Source organism: Rhincodon typus, chromosome 6 (genome assembly GCF_021869965.1).
Source record: "Rhincodon typus isolate 14 chromosome 6, sRhiTyp1.1, whole genome shotgun sequence".
In the NCBI taxonomy this organism is placed as follows: domain Eukaryota; kingdom Metazoa; phylum Chordata; class Chondrichthyes; order Orectolobiformes; family Rhincodontidae; genus Rhincodon; species Rhincodon typus.
Window position 1 is genome coordinate 40,636,355 of NC_063337.1, and position 14,758 is coordinate 40,651,112.

A 14,758-nucleotide genomic window follows, 5' to 3' on the forward strand; every position below is an offset into this window, starting at 1 on the left:
TTATTTATTTTTATGTTAAATATTTTAAGTGAGTTTCCTAACTTCAGCTACAATAACCACTTGGCCAATCAAAAGAGAGACAGAAGAAATAACCATCAATCACCTACTTTTTCCTGTGACATCACGTTTCAGCTCTGACAGACATAATTTTGAAGTGGTTCTCTCCCATTGGTTTTTATCACTTTCTGCCACTGCTGTTCTCACACAGGTTTGTTCTCCCAGTCTGTTTCACCTTGATGCTGACTTGCTACATGCTCCTCCTGGTCTCTTTATTAATGTGATCACTGATGGAGAGTATTGGCACACTTTATTTTATCTCAATTGAACTACATTGCTCCGTTCATGCCTATTCTGCACATTTCACCTTAATGTGGACTAAAGCAGCTTATAATTTCAATTATACCCTTCCTGACACTAATCATATCCATCTTTTGTAATTAAAGTTAAATGGGTAAAAGACACAAATATCTACTTCAGATCATAAAAGAATGCTACAGTTACACATGGATTGCAGTATTTCACAAGTTAAAGTCTACTACCATAAATGTAGGCCATTCACACTTCTTTGCAACAGGCAAATCAGGGCAGGACTTAGTCACTTAATGGTAAGGTCCTGGGAAGTGTTGCTGAATAAAGAGACCTTAGAGTGTAGGTTCATAGTTACTTGAAAGTGGAGTCGCAGATAGATAGGATAGTGAAGAAGGCGTTTGGTATGCTTGGCTTTATTGGCCAGTGCATTGAGTATAGGATTTGGGAGGTCATGTTGCAGCTGTACAGGACGTCGGTTGGACCACTTTTGGAATACTGGTCTCCCTGCTACAGGAAGGATGTTGTGAAACTTGTGAAACAGAAACGTTTCACAAGGATGTTGCTAGGGTTGGAGGGTTTGAGCTGTAGGGAGAGGCTAAATAGGCTGGGGCTATTTTCCCTGGAATATCAGAGGCTGAGAAATGACCTTATAGAAGTTATAAATTCAAGAGGGGCATGGAAAGGTTAAATATAGAAGGTTTTTTTCCCCACGGTAGGGGAGTCCAAAACTAGAGGGCATAGGTTTAAGGTGAGAGGAGAAAGATTTAAAAGGGACCCAAAGGGCAACTTTTTCATGCAGAGCGTGGTGCATGTATGGAATGAGCTGCCAGAGGAAGTGGTGGAGGCTGGTACAATTACAACATTTAAAAGGCATCTGGATGGGTAAATGAATAGGAAAGGTTTAGAGGGATATGGGCCAAATACTGGCAAATGGGACTAGATTTATTTAGGAAATCTGGTTGGCATGGACGAGTTGAACTGAAAGGTTTGTTTCTGTGCAGTACATCTCTATGACTCTATAATTGACATCACTGATCAACAAAGGTACCTAACAGCTTGAATGAATAAATCCACTATTAATGTGTGAAGAGTCAAGGTCTATGTTCATAAGGGGCACTACATCAGTACTTAGCACCCGTATCTCATTGACTTCCCTGCGAGCGATGACAAAGTTATTACTAATCCTGCCCTTGCCTGAAGGTTTTCCAATACTTGCACAGATGTCAGAGCAGCACTCTAACATGCCATTTAGAAGCTTTCTTGATTCTATCGGACAGGGTTGTCAGTGAATTAACCTTTATAACCTCTTCACTCTCAAGTTCCGAACATGATTCAAAGTGACTCTTTTTGGTGACAGTGATATTGTTTTATTCATAATTAGAAAAACTTGACACATCCTACTGTCTGAAAAGTCATATCAAAGTGAAAGAGCATTGCCACAAAATCAAGTCACTTCACTTTTCTAACCTCCAGTGAAAACAAGCCCAGTCTGTCCTTCCTGTTCTCACAACACAACCTGCTCATTCCAGCTGTCTATCGATTAACCTCCTCTGAACAGCCATTAATGCATTTACATCCTTCCTTAAGTAAGAAAACCAAAACTCCACTCAGAATTTGAAACGTGGTCTCATTTTCGGAGACCATAGATGATAGTTAGTTAGGATGCATACAAAAGAGCTTCAATGAGTTCAAGTTTATTCTTGTGGAGTGTAGGAATATCTTGGTGAGCCATACATTTAGTTTGTCACTACTCTTGTGAAGCTACCACCACTTACCCCTCCTTACATAAACTGCATTTTTCAAGTAAGGTCTGCCAATCCTGTCTGTTTGACTCACGCAAGGTGGATCTATCTGAGCTGATGTTCATTGCCAGGAGTGTCTGATGGTTGCTAGTGAGATGCTGCTTGCTTCTGATAATAGTTACATCATTTTGAAAACCTCCTAAGCAAACTGAAAAAAGCTTGGTGTTATCATGATGCTTCTGTGAAAATAATGTGCACACAGCCCCAAAATGATGTTGACACATTGCTAGCTCAGCTGATGCTGATAAATGTTTCTAGTGTTGAGTCCTTTTCAAGAGGGAGTGAAAATGGGCAGTCTTTTGTTTCTGCACCATGGATGGAAATCTAGTCTACCCTTTATCTGCTGGTCAGAATTCATCTATGGAAGATATGTTAGGGCAGTGTCGTTGTTGTTTCTGGTGGGTATGGGATTTTAATGCAAAACTTTAATTAGGTTGCCACCAATTGATTATCTAAATCAGAAATATCACAGGACAGTTGGTACAGGTAGTTCTCTTATAATGCATTAGTTATGGTCTTGTGTGACCTCACGCTTTAGAAAATCACGTGACAGAAAATTGCCATCAAAAATGGCGTTATAGGGAAATGGCTATAGAAAATCACTATACCTGTACAGCAGAAAGTTCATGTTATCCAAACAGCATCTACTATTCATCAATTGCGTTACAGCCAATTCACATTAACAAAACATGCGTTATAGCAGAACTGCCTGTGTAGGAAATACAGGGTTGAAATAAATGGTGCATGAGATGAATGTTTTTTTCTGACCCTGGAGCTGTCTTGTTGAAGGAGGGAGTTGGAGTTCTACTTTGCATCAGGGCGTGGTATAATTAATCTTGGAGTTCTTGATGATGATATAGGGTCTCTAAAATGGAAAGAAATTCCATTGCCCAGAATTAACAGAACTCAACATTTATTTACAAAGAGGAACAAGGAGGAACAAACAGGGAATTTGAAACAAAAACAGAAATTGCTGGAAAAGCTCAGCAGGTCAGGCAGCATCTATGGAGAGAAATCAGAGTTAACGTTTCAGATCAAGTGACCTTTCCTCAGAACTGATTTGCAGCATCTGCAGTTCTTTTGGTTTTTAAGCAGGGAATTTGCCCTGTTTCGGGTTGAAATTAAGCTTCCCTTGCTCCGTATGTCATGTTTTCCTGATTCTCAGGATTTTAAGCATCAAGCTGATTCAAAATAAACAAACATAAGTATATAAGAGCAGGAGTAGGTCATTAGGTTCCTGAATCTGCTCCAAAAGCTGTAAATTCTGCCATTAGACTAATTTCTCTCTGCGGTGTGTTCAGCCTTCTCCTGTAAAACGATTTAGAAAAGCATACCAAAGTCTAGTGTATATCTCAACACGTATGCATGTGTGTCTAAACAATTTGAGTTGTTTCAGCTGCTATTTATTAACACAGTATGGAATGGAATTTTTCTCAAGGTTTTTAGGTGTCAATCATTTCTAGAAAATGCTAATCAAGAAGCACTAATGATACAAATTGCAAGTCCAGTCTCCAGATTAGAAATGTGGGTTTTTAGTTATCTGAAGAGAAAATCCCTAATTGGAAATTGATTTCTTTTTGGAGGGGGCAAAGCATACTGAAATTACAGATTATCAGAATTTTATCAGAAATGCACTGTAGAGATACTGTAGGCAATATTCCTGCCTGAAACATCTCCTATGAACAGATGCCAAGCCATCACTAGGTGGGCTCAGAGTGGTGAGTTTAACATCAAAGTTGAGAAAGTTTTTAAGGAGAGAAATGGAGAGCGTGGGAACAAATATTTTTAGGTAAAAATAGGTTGGAACCAAAAGTCATTTATTGTTCCTCCTTATTTACACAGAAGAAAGCAAAGCAGTTGTGCAAATAATATGTAATACATATCAAATATGTACAATGGTGATTGTAAAGGTTTCTAGTTACATATTTGCCAACTTACAATATAAATGTCTACTTGTCACAAAGTACTCCTCCCAAAAAGCACAGATATCTCAATGCACTATGTCTAACTATATGTTTAGTTAAAGCTAGTAAATGTGAGTCGTATTTATCCGTTTCATCTTAAGATTCTGATTACGCTAAAAGCTCTCAATGAAACGAAGCAAAAACAAACACTGAAGTAACGATTTTTAAATCGTAAGCAACTTGGAGTTGAACATAGTGATGTCAGACGCGCGTTTTTTAATAAACATTTAAGTGAAAATTCAAAACTAGGATCCTTAAATGGAAGATAATCGTTAATATATCCAATCTTTACATTTTGGAAAAATGTTAGAAAAGTAGACAATGTCGATTAATTAATACTTGAGGAAGAAAGGAGTAAAAGTCTATCTTGATAGGCTGAAGAGGGAGTCAGGTGAAAGTTGGTACAATTGAAACAAACAGTGATACAAGTCTCAGAGATAGTAAGAACTGCCGTCGCTGGAGTTTGAGATAACAGTGTGGAGCTGGATGAACACAGCAGGCCAGGCAGCATCAGAGGAGCAGGAAAGCTGACGTTTCGGGTCGGGACCCTGCTTCAGAAATACAAGTCTGTTGACTTTCTGTGGTGTGAAATGCTGTGCGGTTCTAGGGATTTTGAGTAGTAATTGCACTACCGTTGCATGTGCATCTGCAATCAGAAAGGAATAGAATAAGGTGCGTTTCCTCGTTTTAGTTCGCAGCCACTCCGTAGCCGAACTTGCTTGTTTTCTCTATCCACACAACGAGGATTTCACATTTGAGAGTTGCTCCTTGGTCAAGGTGAATGGAGCTCCTGGTCTCTCCCTCTCAGCTGATTGGCGGCTGCCTGCGAGCTTCAACTTTCTGAGGAAGGGTCACCGGACCCGAAACGTTAACTCTGTTTTCTCCTCCACAGATGCTGCCAGACCTGCTGAGCTTTTCCAGCAACTTTGTTTTTGTAGCTTCAACATTGTGATTGGTTAGAGCTAGGGGTGACAGCGCTGTGAAGGTGTGGTCTTGCAGTGAGAGTGAACGGCCTGAAGCAGCGGCGCTCACGGCCCTTTCCCCACAGCAGGCAGCCCAGTAGCAATGTTTTACCGAAAGACCCCCGCGTCAAAACACACGGTGGATCTGAGTTTTCTGAGCAACGAGGAAGTGAGTGCGATCCTGGACGTGCTGGAGCGGAATAAGCAGCTTCAGAGGATGAACAATGAGAGGTTGAAGTATGTAGTCTGGGCTTTAGTTTCGTTTCATTATTGGGTAGCGCTGTCTGAAAATCGAGAATTGGTGAACTGTGGAACCAGTGCTGTTATTGTCTCATAAATAATTATATGACAGTGGGTGTGTAAAGAACAGTGGTGGGTCGATTATGTTTTTAGCATGCTACAAATACTGTCACAATACATTGCTTGCCTGTACCTGAAATGTATTTTTCCCACCCTCTCATTTCGAAAGTAAGTGATTTTGTCCACCTTGGTGCACGAAAGGTACAGAGCCAACGTTACCCCGCTAAAATAGAACTGTTGAAGAGTACAAACCAAAGGGCCGAGAGCTTAGGGCAGAATAACCTAAAACCCATGAAAGCTAACGTTGGAACATACTGCCCGGGAGTGTCACATCGATCGTCCAGACTATCACAATAACGAGAATAATTTTATCAATCTGACCGATCTTGGGCCTGAGTGTAGTGCGTGTTACGAAATTTTTATCCCAGTCTCCACATATTTTCAGTTGCGTACCAACACTAGGCGAGTCTCCACACTCAGAATAACAGCCACTGGATACTGTACATTTGATCTTGTTTCTCCTTGTTCTCCAGCACAATATAAGATAGAAACAGCATCAGTGTTTCCTCCAGCCACTGTTTGCAGAATGCGGTTCTTGCAACTTCGAAAAGTAGTTATTATGTGATTTGAATTCGGAAAACTATCCTTAATATAAATAACATATCGGCCTATTTGAATGACCGGTTGTACTCTGGTTGTAGGTTTGTGGCGACCGACCCTTGTGGAGGTCTGCATCTTAGCTATATCGCTGTGGTGAATTGCTAAAAAGTTAATTACTTCCCTGGATGGAGGAAAAACTGGAAATTTAGACACCTTCTGTTCCTCTAGGACCCTAACAACAGTGAATACCAAGAATTTTTTTTTCAAAAAACGTATTTGCAAAAGTACATTGCATGACCGCGTACATAAAGTGGGCATCAGAATGAGGACAATGTTAGGTACGTGTTCAAGGAACATAACAGAATAACTCCTATCCATTGTTGTTAGGTTGTGAATGATGGAAATTAGATAACATGCTATCATCCTATTATTTGAAGTTACCTGACCATGGACAGAGATGTTATGCATCCAATGTTACTTACTGGAGAGAAAAAAAAATGACTTGCATTCACCTTTCAAGACCATTTCAATGTGTTTTACAGTTGACACAGTATTTTTGAGATCAGTCCTAGAAAACGAGGATTATGTCTCAGAGATAGTAGGAACTGCAGATGCTGGAAAGTCTAAGATAACAAGCTGTAGAGCTGGATGAACACAGCAAGCCAAGCAGCATCAGAGAAGCAGGAACACTGATGCTTTGGGCCTAGACCCTGCTTCAGAAAAGGTCTAGGCCTGAAATGTCAGCCTTCCTGCTCCTCTGATGTTGCTTGGCCTGTTGTGTTCATCCAGTTCTACACCTTGTTATCTCATCTATCGAGGATTATGTCTGCCAGGTTTTATGATTTGAAGCATGAGTTGCTAAAGCCAGTTGGTGTCAGTGATGTAGGTTGCCAGGTGGAATTGCTCTTTGTCTGTTTTTTTTTTCCGGTCAGGTTGTATCAGTTAAAAACGCAACGAAAGTTGACTCCGTTACTCAGATGTGATTTAATGATGAGATTTGTTTTAATGAAAGCATTTGCATTGTGTTTTGATTATATAACTGTTTCCAAAATACAATATATTATCTATATATTTTGAGGATTATTAGATCAGTCATGGTCTCATTGAATGGCAGAGCAGATTCAGTTGGCTGAAAGGCTTATTTTTGCTCCTATGTCTTATGTTCTTTAATGTCCAAAGCTTCCAGTACCCAGTTGCTTGACAGTGATGCTCAAAAGTTCATTTCTGACTTTCAGTCCTCAATAGCAAAGAAAATTGATACAGTTTAGTTATCGGGATGCTGCATCGCTTATGTGGAGATCAGAAATGTTGACTTGAATGGCGAGAGTCATTATTTACTCTTTACCTCAGTGCTGTTACATGCACAGGTGCTGCTTTACACCATTTTATTTGCTGGGTTTGAGCACCCTCAGAGAGTGCAGTGCTGTCTCGTTGATATTATGGTATTGGTGCTTACATCAAGCCACTGTTGATGAAAGTGCTGTTGTGTAAATGTGATGTAGGAACCAATGACGAATGAATTATTGGAGTTTGAACCTTATTGATATGTTTTGTTCCTGATCTTGTATAGTATTTATCTTCAGGGTGTTCAGAGTCCTGTGCTAGTAACTTCTGCATTAACTGATAAGACCAGTAGACACTTTGTTTTTTGCATTATTTGAAACAATGGTAGCACCTAGTAACCTCCCTGCAAGTTTGATGGTCTTTAGTCAAGAGGAGACTGGCTGGTGTGGCCCAATCACCTACCTGCCTTCACCCTGATTAATTCCAGAGTGGGAAGACCTACAGGTGGCTTTCTGGTTAGTTGAGGCCCTTAAATAGGCACTTGATGTATTGACCCTGGGCGAGCAGAGGGTTCCATAGCTTGTTTGCTGTGATCAACATTCGGGATGAGAAGAATTCAACAAGATTCCTGCTAATGTCATTCTGAATGCTACCTCAATTGAATCTTTATCTCTTCAAGACCAATGGAAGTGTCCTTTCCTAAAAGATTTCTATTTGTTCACTGAACTTACATTTAAAATCCGTTTCTCTGTAAATGGAATTCACGTGAACACTCAACCACAATCCTTTTGTAAAGTAGGTGATCAGCTGGTAAAAAGATGTAATGATTTAGTCCACCAGTGGGAAGTGATTAAGGTGTTTCCAAGGATAGCAAGGCTTCTATCATATGGGCAGATTTCTGCGGTATACTTTGAGATGGACTGGGTGGATCCTGTTGTCTAAGCCAATGACAGCTGACCTTCATGAGAAGGGAAGAAGCCACTCCAGTCAGTATTGTTGCCCATAACAGTTAACATGGCTCAGTCAGTATCTCTGAGGTAAGCCTTCTGACATGCGCATGTAGGATTCTGTAAACTTTGGGCATTCTTTTTCTGGGACAGTCCCTCGGGATTCAGGTGATTTCCTTCCACTCCGGTTCTTGCCTAGACCAAGGTAAATTCTGCTGATTTGCCACGTCATGTGGGTAATCCTAGAGAGCTGGTAGATGAGTACTTGGAGTTTTGTTCACTCACTTCAATGCCTTGATCATGCCTGTCTGCATTTCAAATAAAGTCTCTCAATTTGTTTTTGTGCCTTCCCAAATACACCTTTTACCTCAAATGTGGGCCACTTTCTGCATCTTGAGAGCCTTCTCTTGATGAATGTCATTGTCCATGCCTGCCTTCAGCAAAGACTTCAATTTGTCAGCGCAGCCTGAGTGTTAATAGCAGTACTCATGCCATCTGAGCAGTTACCCGACTGTGGCCCCTTCTGGATTTATCCTCCAAGTGAAATAACTGAAGGGAAAAACTACTTTAAAAACAACTTGCATTAATATAGTGAGTTTAATGTGAGCTGTTCAGACAGATGACCAGTAGTCTGGTCAAAGACGTAGGTTTTTAAGGAGCACCTTAAAGGAAGCGAGAAAGGTGGAGTCATTTTGAAAATAGTTGTTGTTTTGTGTACCTGAAACCAGTCTCCCATAGCAACTGTTCAACCATGGCAAGGGATTCCCAGGAAAAACACTTCAGGGATGTCTCAAAGCATCCAGAGATCCAACATACTCCACTGACTCGTCAGAGTCTGGTTTGTGGCTAACCAAAATTGAGAAGGGTCACCTGGGAAGATACCAAACACATCAAGAGTCTTTGTCGGAAACCGACAGAAGCACAGTCGAGTTGTCAGAAGAAGTGCACAAGCCTGTCAACTTCTCAGCCACACAGCACTTCAAGCACCACTCGCCCTGCATGTGACAGAGTCTGCAGATCATGCAATGGACTTAACCATTTCAGAACTCAGTGAACTGAAGCAAAAGTAACTCATTCTCAATCCAGAGTGATTGCTAAAGGAGAGGATGATTTTTGATGGAGAATTCTAGAAATTACGGTCTTGATGACTGCTGGTTGTTGAGTGATTAAGATGGGATTCTGCAAGAGGTCTCATTGGGATGAAATTGGACGGAAGAGTTTTGGATGATCTCAATTTTTAATGGAGGCTTCCAAATGGAAAGCCAGCAAAAAGAGTATTTGTATAGTCAAGTATAGAAATGACAAAGGCATAAATGAAGATTTCAGCAGCATGGCTGAGCCATAGATGAAGATGAAAGGCAATATGGCATTTGAAATTGGTGGTCTCAAAGATCTGAATCTGTTGTTTGAAGTTCATCTCATGGTCACATAAGATACCAAGGGATGCAAATAGTTTGGTTTATTCTCTAATGGTTGTTAGGAGAGGGATGAAGTCAGTGGACAGGAAATGCAGTTGGTGTTAGGACGAAACATAATGGGCAGAATCTGCAAGCTCATAAAAAACGTGGATATTGGCTGGGAAATCAGGTACAAATGGGGGTAATGAGATTCTCAAACTTGAAAGAAAAAAGTCCGATTCTGCAATCACGTGTTGACCCTGTGTATCTATTTGTGTGCACTATCACTCATTATTAGCCAGCATACAAGTTCAACAGGTACTAGAGAAGGCAAATTGAATGTTGGTTTTTATTTCAAAGAGAAAGGAGTATTTAACAAAAAAGGGAAACTTTGCTTAAACTATTTAAGGCAGTAGTCAGATTGCAGATATACTGGCACTGGAGGCACATCCAAAGCTGGTCCACAAGGTTGATCCCAGGCATGGAGGGGCTGTCTTATGAGAATTTGTGTAGGTTGGGCCTGCCGAGTTGAGATCAGCCATGATTGTACCAAATGGCCCAGCAGCCTTGAGGAGCTGAATTGCCTACTTTTGCTCTTAGTTCTTATGTTTTTATGTACTCATCAGAGTTTAGAAGAATGAGAAGTGACATTCCTGAAATATGCACGATTGTTTGGAGACTTGACGAAGTAGATATGGAGAGGTTGTTTTCCCTAATGAGAGTCTAAAGAGCATAATCTCAGAATAAGGGGTCATCCATATAACTCAGATGAGGAGGAATTTCTTCTCTCAGAGGGTAATGAATCTGTGGAGCTTGTAGCGGTTGAGTCGTTAACTATATTCAAGGTAGAGATACACAGATTTTTAATCAATAAGGCAAGTATGGGATGTAGGGATAAGGCAGGAAAGTGGAGTTGTGGATTATCAGATCAACCATGATCTCATTGAACGGCAAAGCAGTATCAAAGCTGAATGGGCTACTTTTGCTCCCAGGTATCATGATCTAATTACACCATATCTATCTGCAGTTTCCTTTTCTCCCACCCACTGGATAGAAACTGCAGAGTCAGATTAGTTACCTTAAGACTCCAGCTCGCCACTTACTCCTCTGGGCCTCCATTTGGACACCAACATCTTGGAGCATGGTCCATAGACAGTGATTGCCTAAAACCCCCATCCACGGATGTTGGCAGTGGATATGTACCAGCCTTGCCGCATTATCAGGCACCTCTCCAATCTACTTAAGGTATGGCCCTGCACTTCAGTGCTCCACCTTGGAGCATGCCAACACTCCTCATGGGAATGTTGTTGTCAGAATACTGTTTGGACACGGACAGACACCGACTCATGGATTAGATCAAGCTGTATCTCAAGGCTTCTCACTTATTCTCTGCTCTTGAGCTCCCTGCTCTTCTTATGCATGATGTGAGGCCCATTGGTAAGTGTGAAAGTAAATTGTGAAGAGGACACAGGGAAGTTACGAAGAGAAATTGGCAGGTTAAGCAAGTTGGCAAAGATCTGGCAAATGGAGTAAAATGTGGGAAAATGTGAAGCTGTTCATTTTGGCGCTAAAAAAGAAGCATATCATCTAAATAGTGAGAGATTGCTAAGCTCTCAGATACAGAGTTGCATTTTATACAAAGATGGCTGTTATGTTTCAGTTGTATCGGGCATTTGGAGTACAGTGTATAGTATTGGTCTCATTATTTAATGAAAGATGTACATGTGTTAGCAGCAGCTTAGAGACTTTTACTAGACTAATACCTGGAAGAAGTGTGTTATCTTGTGAGGAAAGGTTGAATAAGCTGGGTTTATATCCACGAGAGTTCAGAAGAGTAAGTGGCAACTTGATTGAAAATCAATCCTGAGGAGTCTTGATGTGATGGATATTGAAAAGATGTTTCCACTTCTGGGAGAATCTAGAACTGGGGGTCACCGTCTAAAAATAAGAGATTATCCATTTAGAACAGAGATTGGGAATTTTTTCACAGCAGTTTGAGAGTATTTGAAACTTTCTTCTTCAACAGGTGGTGGAAACAGAGTCTTTGACTATTTTAAGGCAGATATAGATAGGTTCTTGGTAAGCAAGGGGATGAAAGATTATAGAGGGTATATGGGAATGTAGAATAATCAGATCAGGCATAGTTATGACCAAGGCTGGAGGAATGCACTGTCATCCTAGTCCCAAGACTGCGAATAAAATAAGAATACATTTTCCAGTTATCAAGATTACCAATCAAATACCTTATCTATATCAGGTTTTGAACAATGAGGTTTCATTTTTAAAAAAACATATATGCTTAATATCAAAACAGAACAATAAAGATGCTATAATTGGTTAACATACAGTCGGTAACATAGAATTATATATGCAAAGCCCTCTAAATATTCTCAACTCACACTCATGTAACCATACATAAACATGCACTCTTAAGGAAAAGGTTTTAAAAAAGAGATTTTTCTGCAGTGATTAGCTTTCTAGAAGAAAAACATAGACAATAGGTTTTCCTTGAAGGCAGAAGAATAAACTATGGAATGTTCTGGAGTTTGTTTCTCTGATGTTCTGGTATGTGTGAGTCACATTTATAATACCACATGGTTGACCCTGAAGTCTTACAGACAGAACTTGCAAAGGAAGTAAAATTTTAAGATGTTCCCTCAATCACGCTGTCAAAAGAACAAATAGGTTTCACCCTGAACTCAAGATTAGGATTTTTCAGAAATGGGAAAGATCAGCTGGGAAGCTTATCCTTGGTACACCTTCCTTCAACTCAGCTTGTTCTTAGCAGGCTTCCTTCCAACTAAGGTGGTTCTTAGCAGGTTTTTCTCCAACTAAACCGTACAAAACAGGCACCTTTCCAAGAAAGTCACAGTTCAACACCAAGCCGAGCAGTGGTCTACAGCAAAGCAAGGAGCTATCACCAGTTCTGTAATTTCTAGGAAGCTTTGTAAAAAAAAATCCAATTTCTACAGTGAACTTCCAACTAACTATTTTCAAAAGAAACCTCAAAATCAGATATAAATCTATTTTCCACCATCTTCCAATTTTTTTTAACTAGAACTGGATAGGTAAGAATGGCAGTTGGCATTTGGATTCGTTCGCATTTGGAGGAGGATAGTGCAGTCCACTGCATCAAAGGATGCCAACGCTACAAGAAGGGCATGGAGGGGTTAGTTCACCCCAGTAACAGGCACGTAAGAAGTTATTGGTCACTTTTACTGAGGACTATTACAGTTCAGTGCTAGGGACAGAAACCTCATTGGTCTCAAAAAATATTCCTTCATAGAGTCATAGAGATATACAGCACAGAACCAGATCCTTCGGTCCAACTTGTCCATGCCAACCAGATATCTAAATAAATCTAGTCCCATTTGCCAGCATTTGGCTCATATCACTCTCAAATCTTATTCATTATACCCATCCAGATGCCTTTTTAATGTTGTAATTGTACCAGCCTCCACCACCTCCTCTGGCAGCTCATTCTGTGCACGCATCACCCTCTGCATGAAAATATTGTTCCTTAGATCCCTTTTAAATCTTTACCCCCCTCACCCTAAACCTATGCCCCCTAGTTTTGGACTCCCCCCGATTCTGGGGAAAAGACCTTGGGTATTTACCCTGTCCATGCCCCTCATGATTTTATGAACCTCCGCCTCCGACGCTCCAAGGAAAATATCCCCAGCCTATTCAACCTCTCCCTACAGCTTAAACTCTCCAAATCTGTCAACATCCTTGTAAATCTTTTCGGAACTTTTATGACATCCTTCCTATAGCAGGGAGACCAGAATTGCAGACAGTATTCCAAAATTGGCCTAACTGATATCCAGTACAGCTACAACAGGACATCCCCACTCCTATACCCAATACACTGACCAATAAAGACAAGCATACCAAACGCCTTCTTCACTATCCTGTCTACTGCGACTCCACTTTCAAGGAACTATGAACCTGCACTCCGAGGTCTCTTTGTTCGGCAACAATCCCCAGGACCTTACCATTAAGTGTATAACTCCTGACCTGATTTGCCTTTCCAAAATGCAGCACCTCACATTTATCTAAATTAAACTCCATCTGCAACTCCTTGGCCCATTGGTCCATCTGATCAAGATCCCGTTGTACTCTGAGGTAACCTTTTTCACTGTCCACTACACCTCCAATTTTCATGTCACCTGCAAACTTACTAACCATACCTCCTATGTTCATATCTGAATCATTTTTATAAATGACAAAAAGCAGTGGACCCAGCACCGATGCTTGTGGCACACCGCTGGTCACAGACTTCCAGTATGAAAAGCAACCCTCCACCACCATCCTCTGTCTTCTACCTTTTGACCCAGTTCTGTATCCAAAATGGCTTGTTCTCTCTCTATTCCATGTGATCAAATCTTGCTAACCAGTCTACCATGAGGAATTTTGTCGAATGTCTTACTGAAGTCCATATAGGTCATGTCCACTGCTCTGCCCTCATCAATCCTCTTCATTACTTCTTCAAAAAACTTAATCAAGTTTGTGAGACATGATTTCTCATACACAAAGCCATGGTGACTATCCCTAATCAGTCCTTGCCTTTCCAAATGCACGTAAATCCTGTCCCTCAGGATTTCCCCCAACAACGTACTGCTACTGATGTCAGGCTCACTGGTCTGTAGTTCCCTGGCTTTTCCTTACCAACTTTTTTAAAACAGTGGCACCAAATTAGCCAATCTCTCGTCTTCCGGCACCTCACTTGTGGCTATTGATGATACAAATATCTCAGCAAGGGGCCCAGCAATCTCTTCCCTGGCTTCCCACAGAGTTCTAGGGTACACCCGATCAGGTCCCAAGGATTTATCCACGTTTATACGTTTTAAGATGTCCAGCACCATTTCTTCTGTAATATGGACATTTTTTAAAGATGTCACTATTTATTTCCCCACGTTCTATATCTTCAACATCCTTCTCCACAGTAAACAGTGATACAAGAAGCTTGTTTAGTATCTCCCCCATATCCTGCAGTTCCACACATAGGTGATCTTGCTGACTGAATTAATTTTATGTTCCCTAGTTCGTCTTGTTCTTATGTTTCTGAAGTCATTCATGTTGACATAGTACTTTGAATTGTCTGTGGAAAATTGGTTATGCGCAGTATCACTTCCTGTGTGACTCAATATCAAAAGTTGTTTGGCAATGCTCCTTCAAAACACCTTGGGATGC

At 40.7% G+C, this 14,758-nt stretch overlaps 1 protein-coding gene across 1 annotated transcript in view; it reads left to right on the forward strand.

Annotated features, from left to right (window-relative positions):
• The first annotated feature begins 5,080 nt into the window (after positions 1–5,080).
• Positions 5,081–14,758, forward strand: part of LOC109937345 — a 35,358-nt gene continuing 25,680 nt past the window's right edge. Inside the window, exon 1 of the mRNA XM_048598359.1 lies at positions 5,081–5,274. Within this exon, the coding sequence (XP_048454316.1) occupies positions 5,141–5,274 (134 nt within the window). The 5' untranslated portion in view covers positions 5,081–5,140. The remainder of the gene's footprint in view (positions 5,275–14,758) is intronic.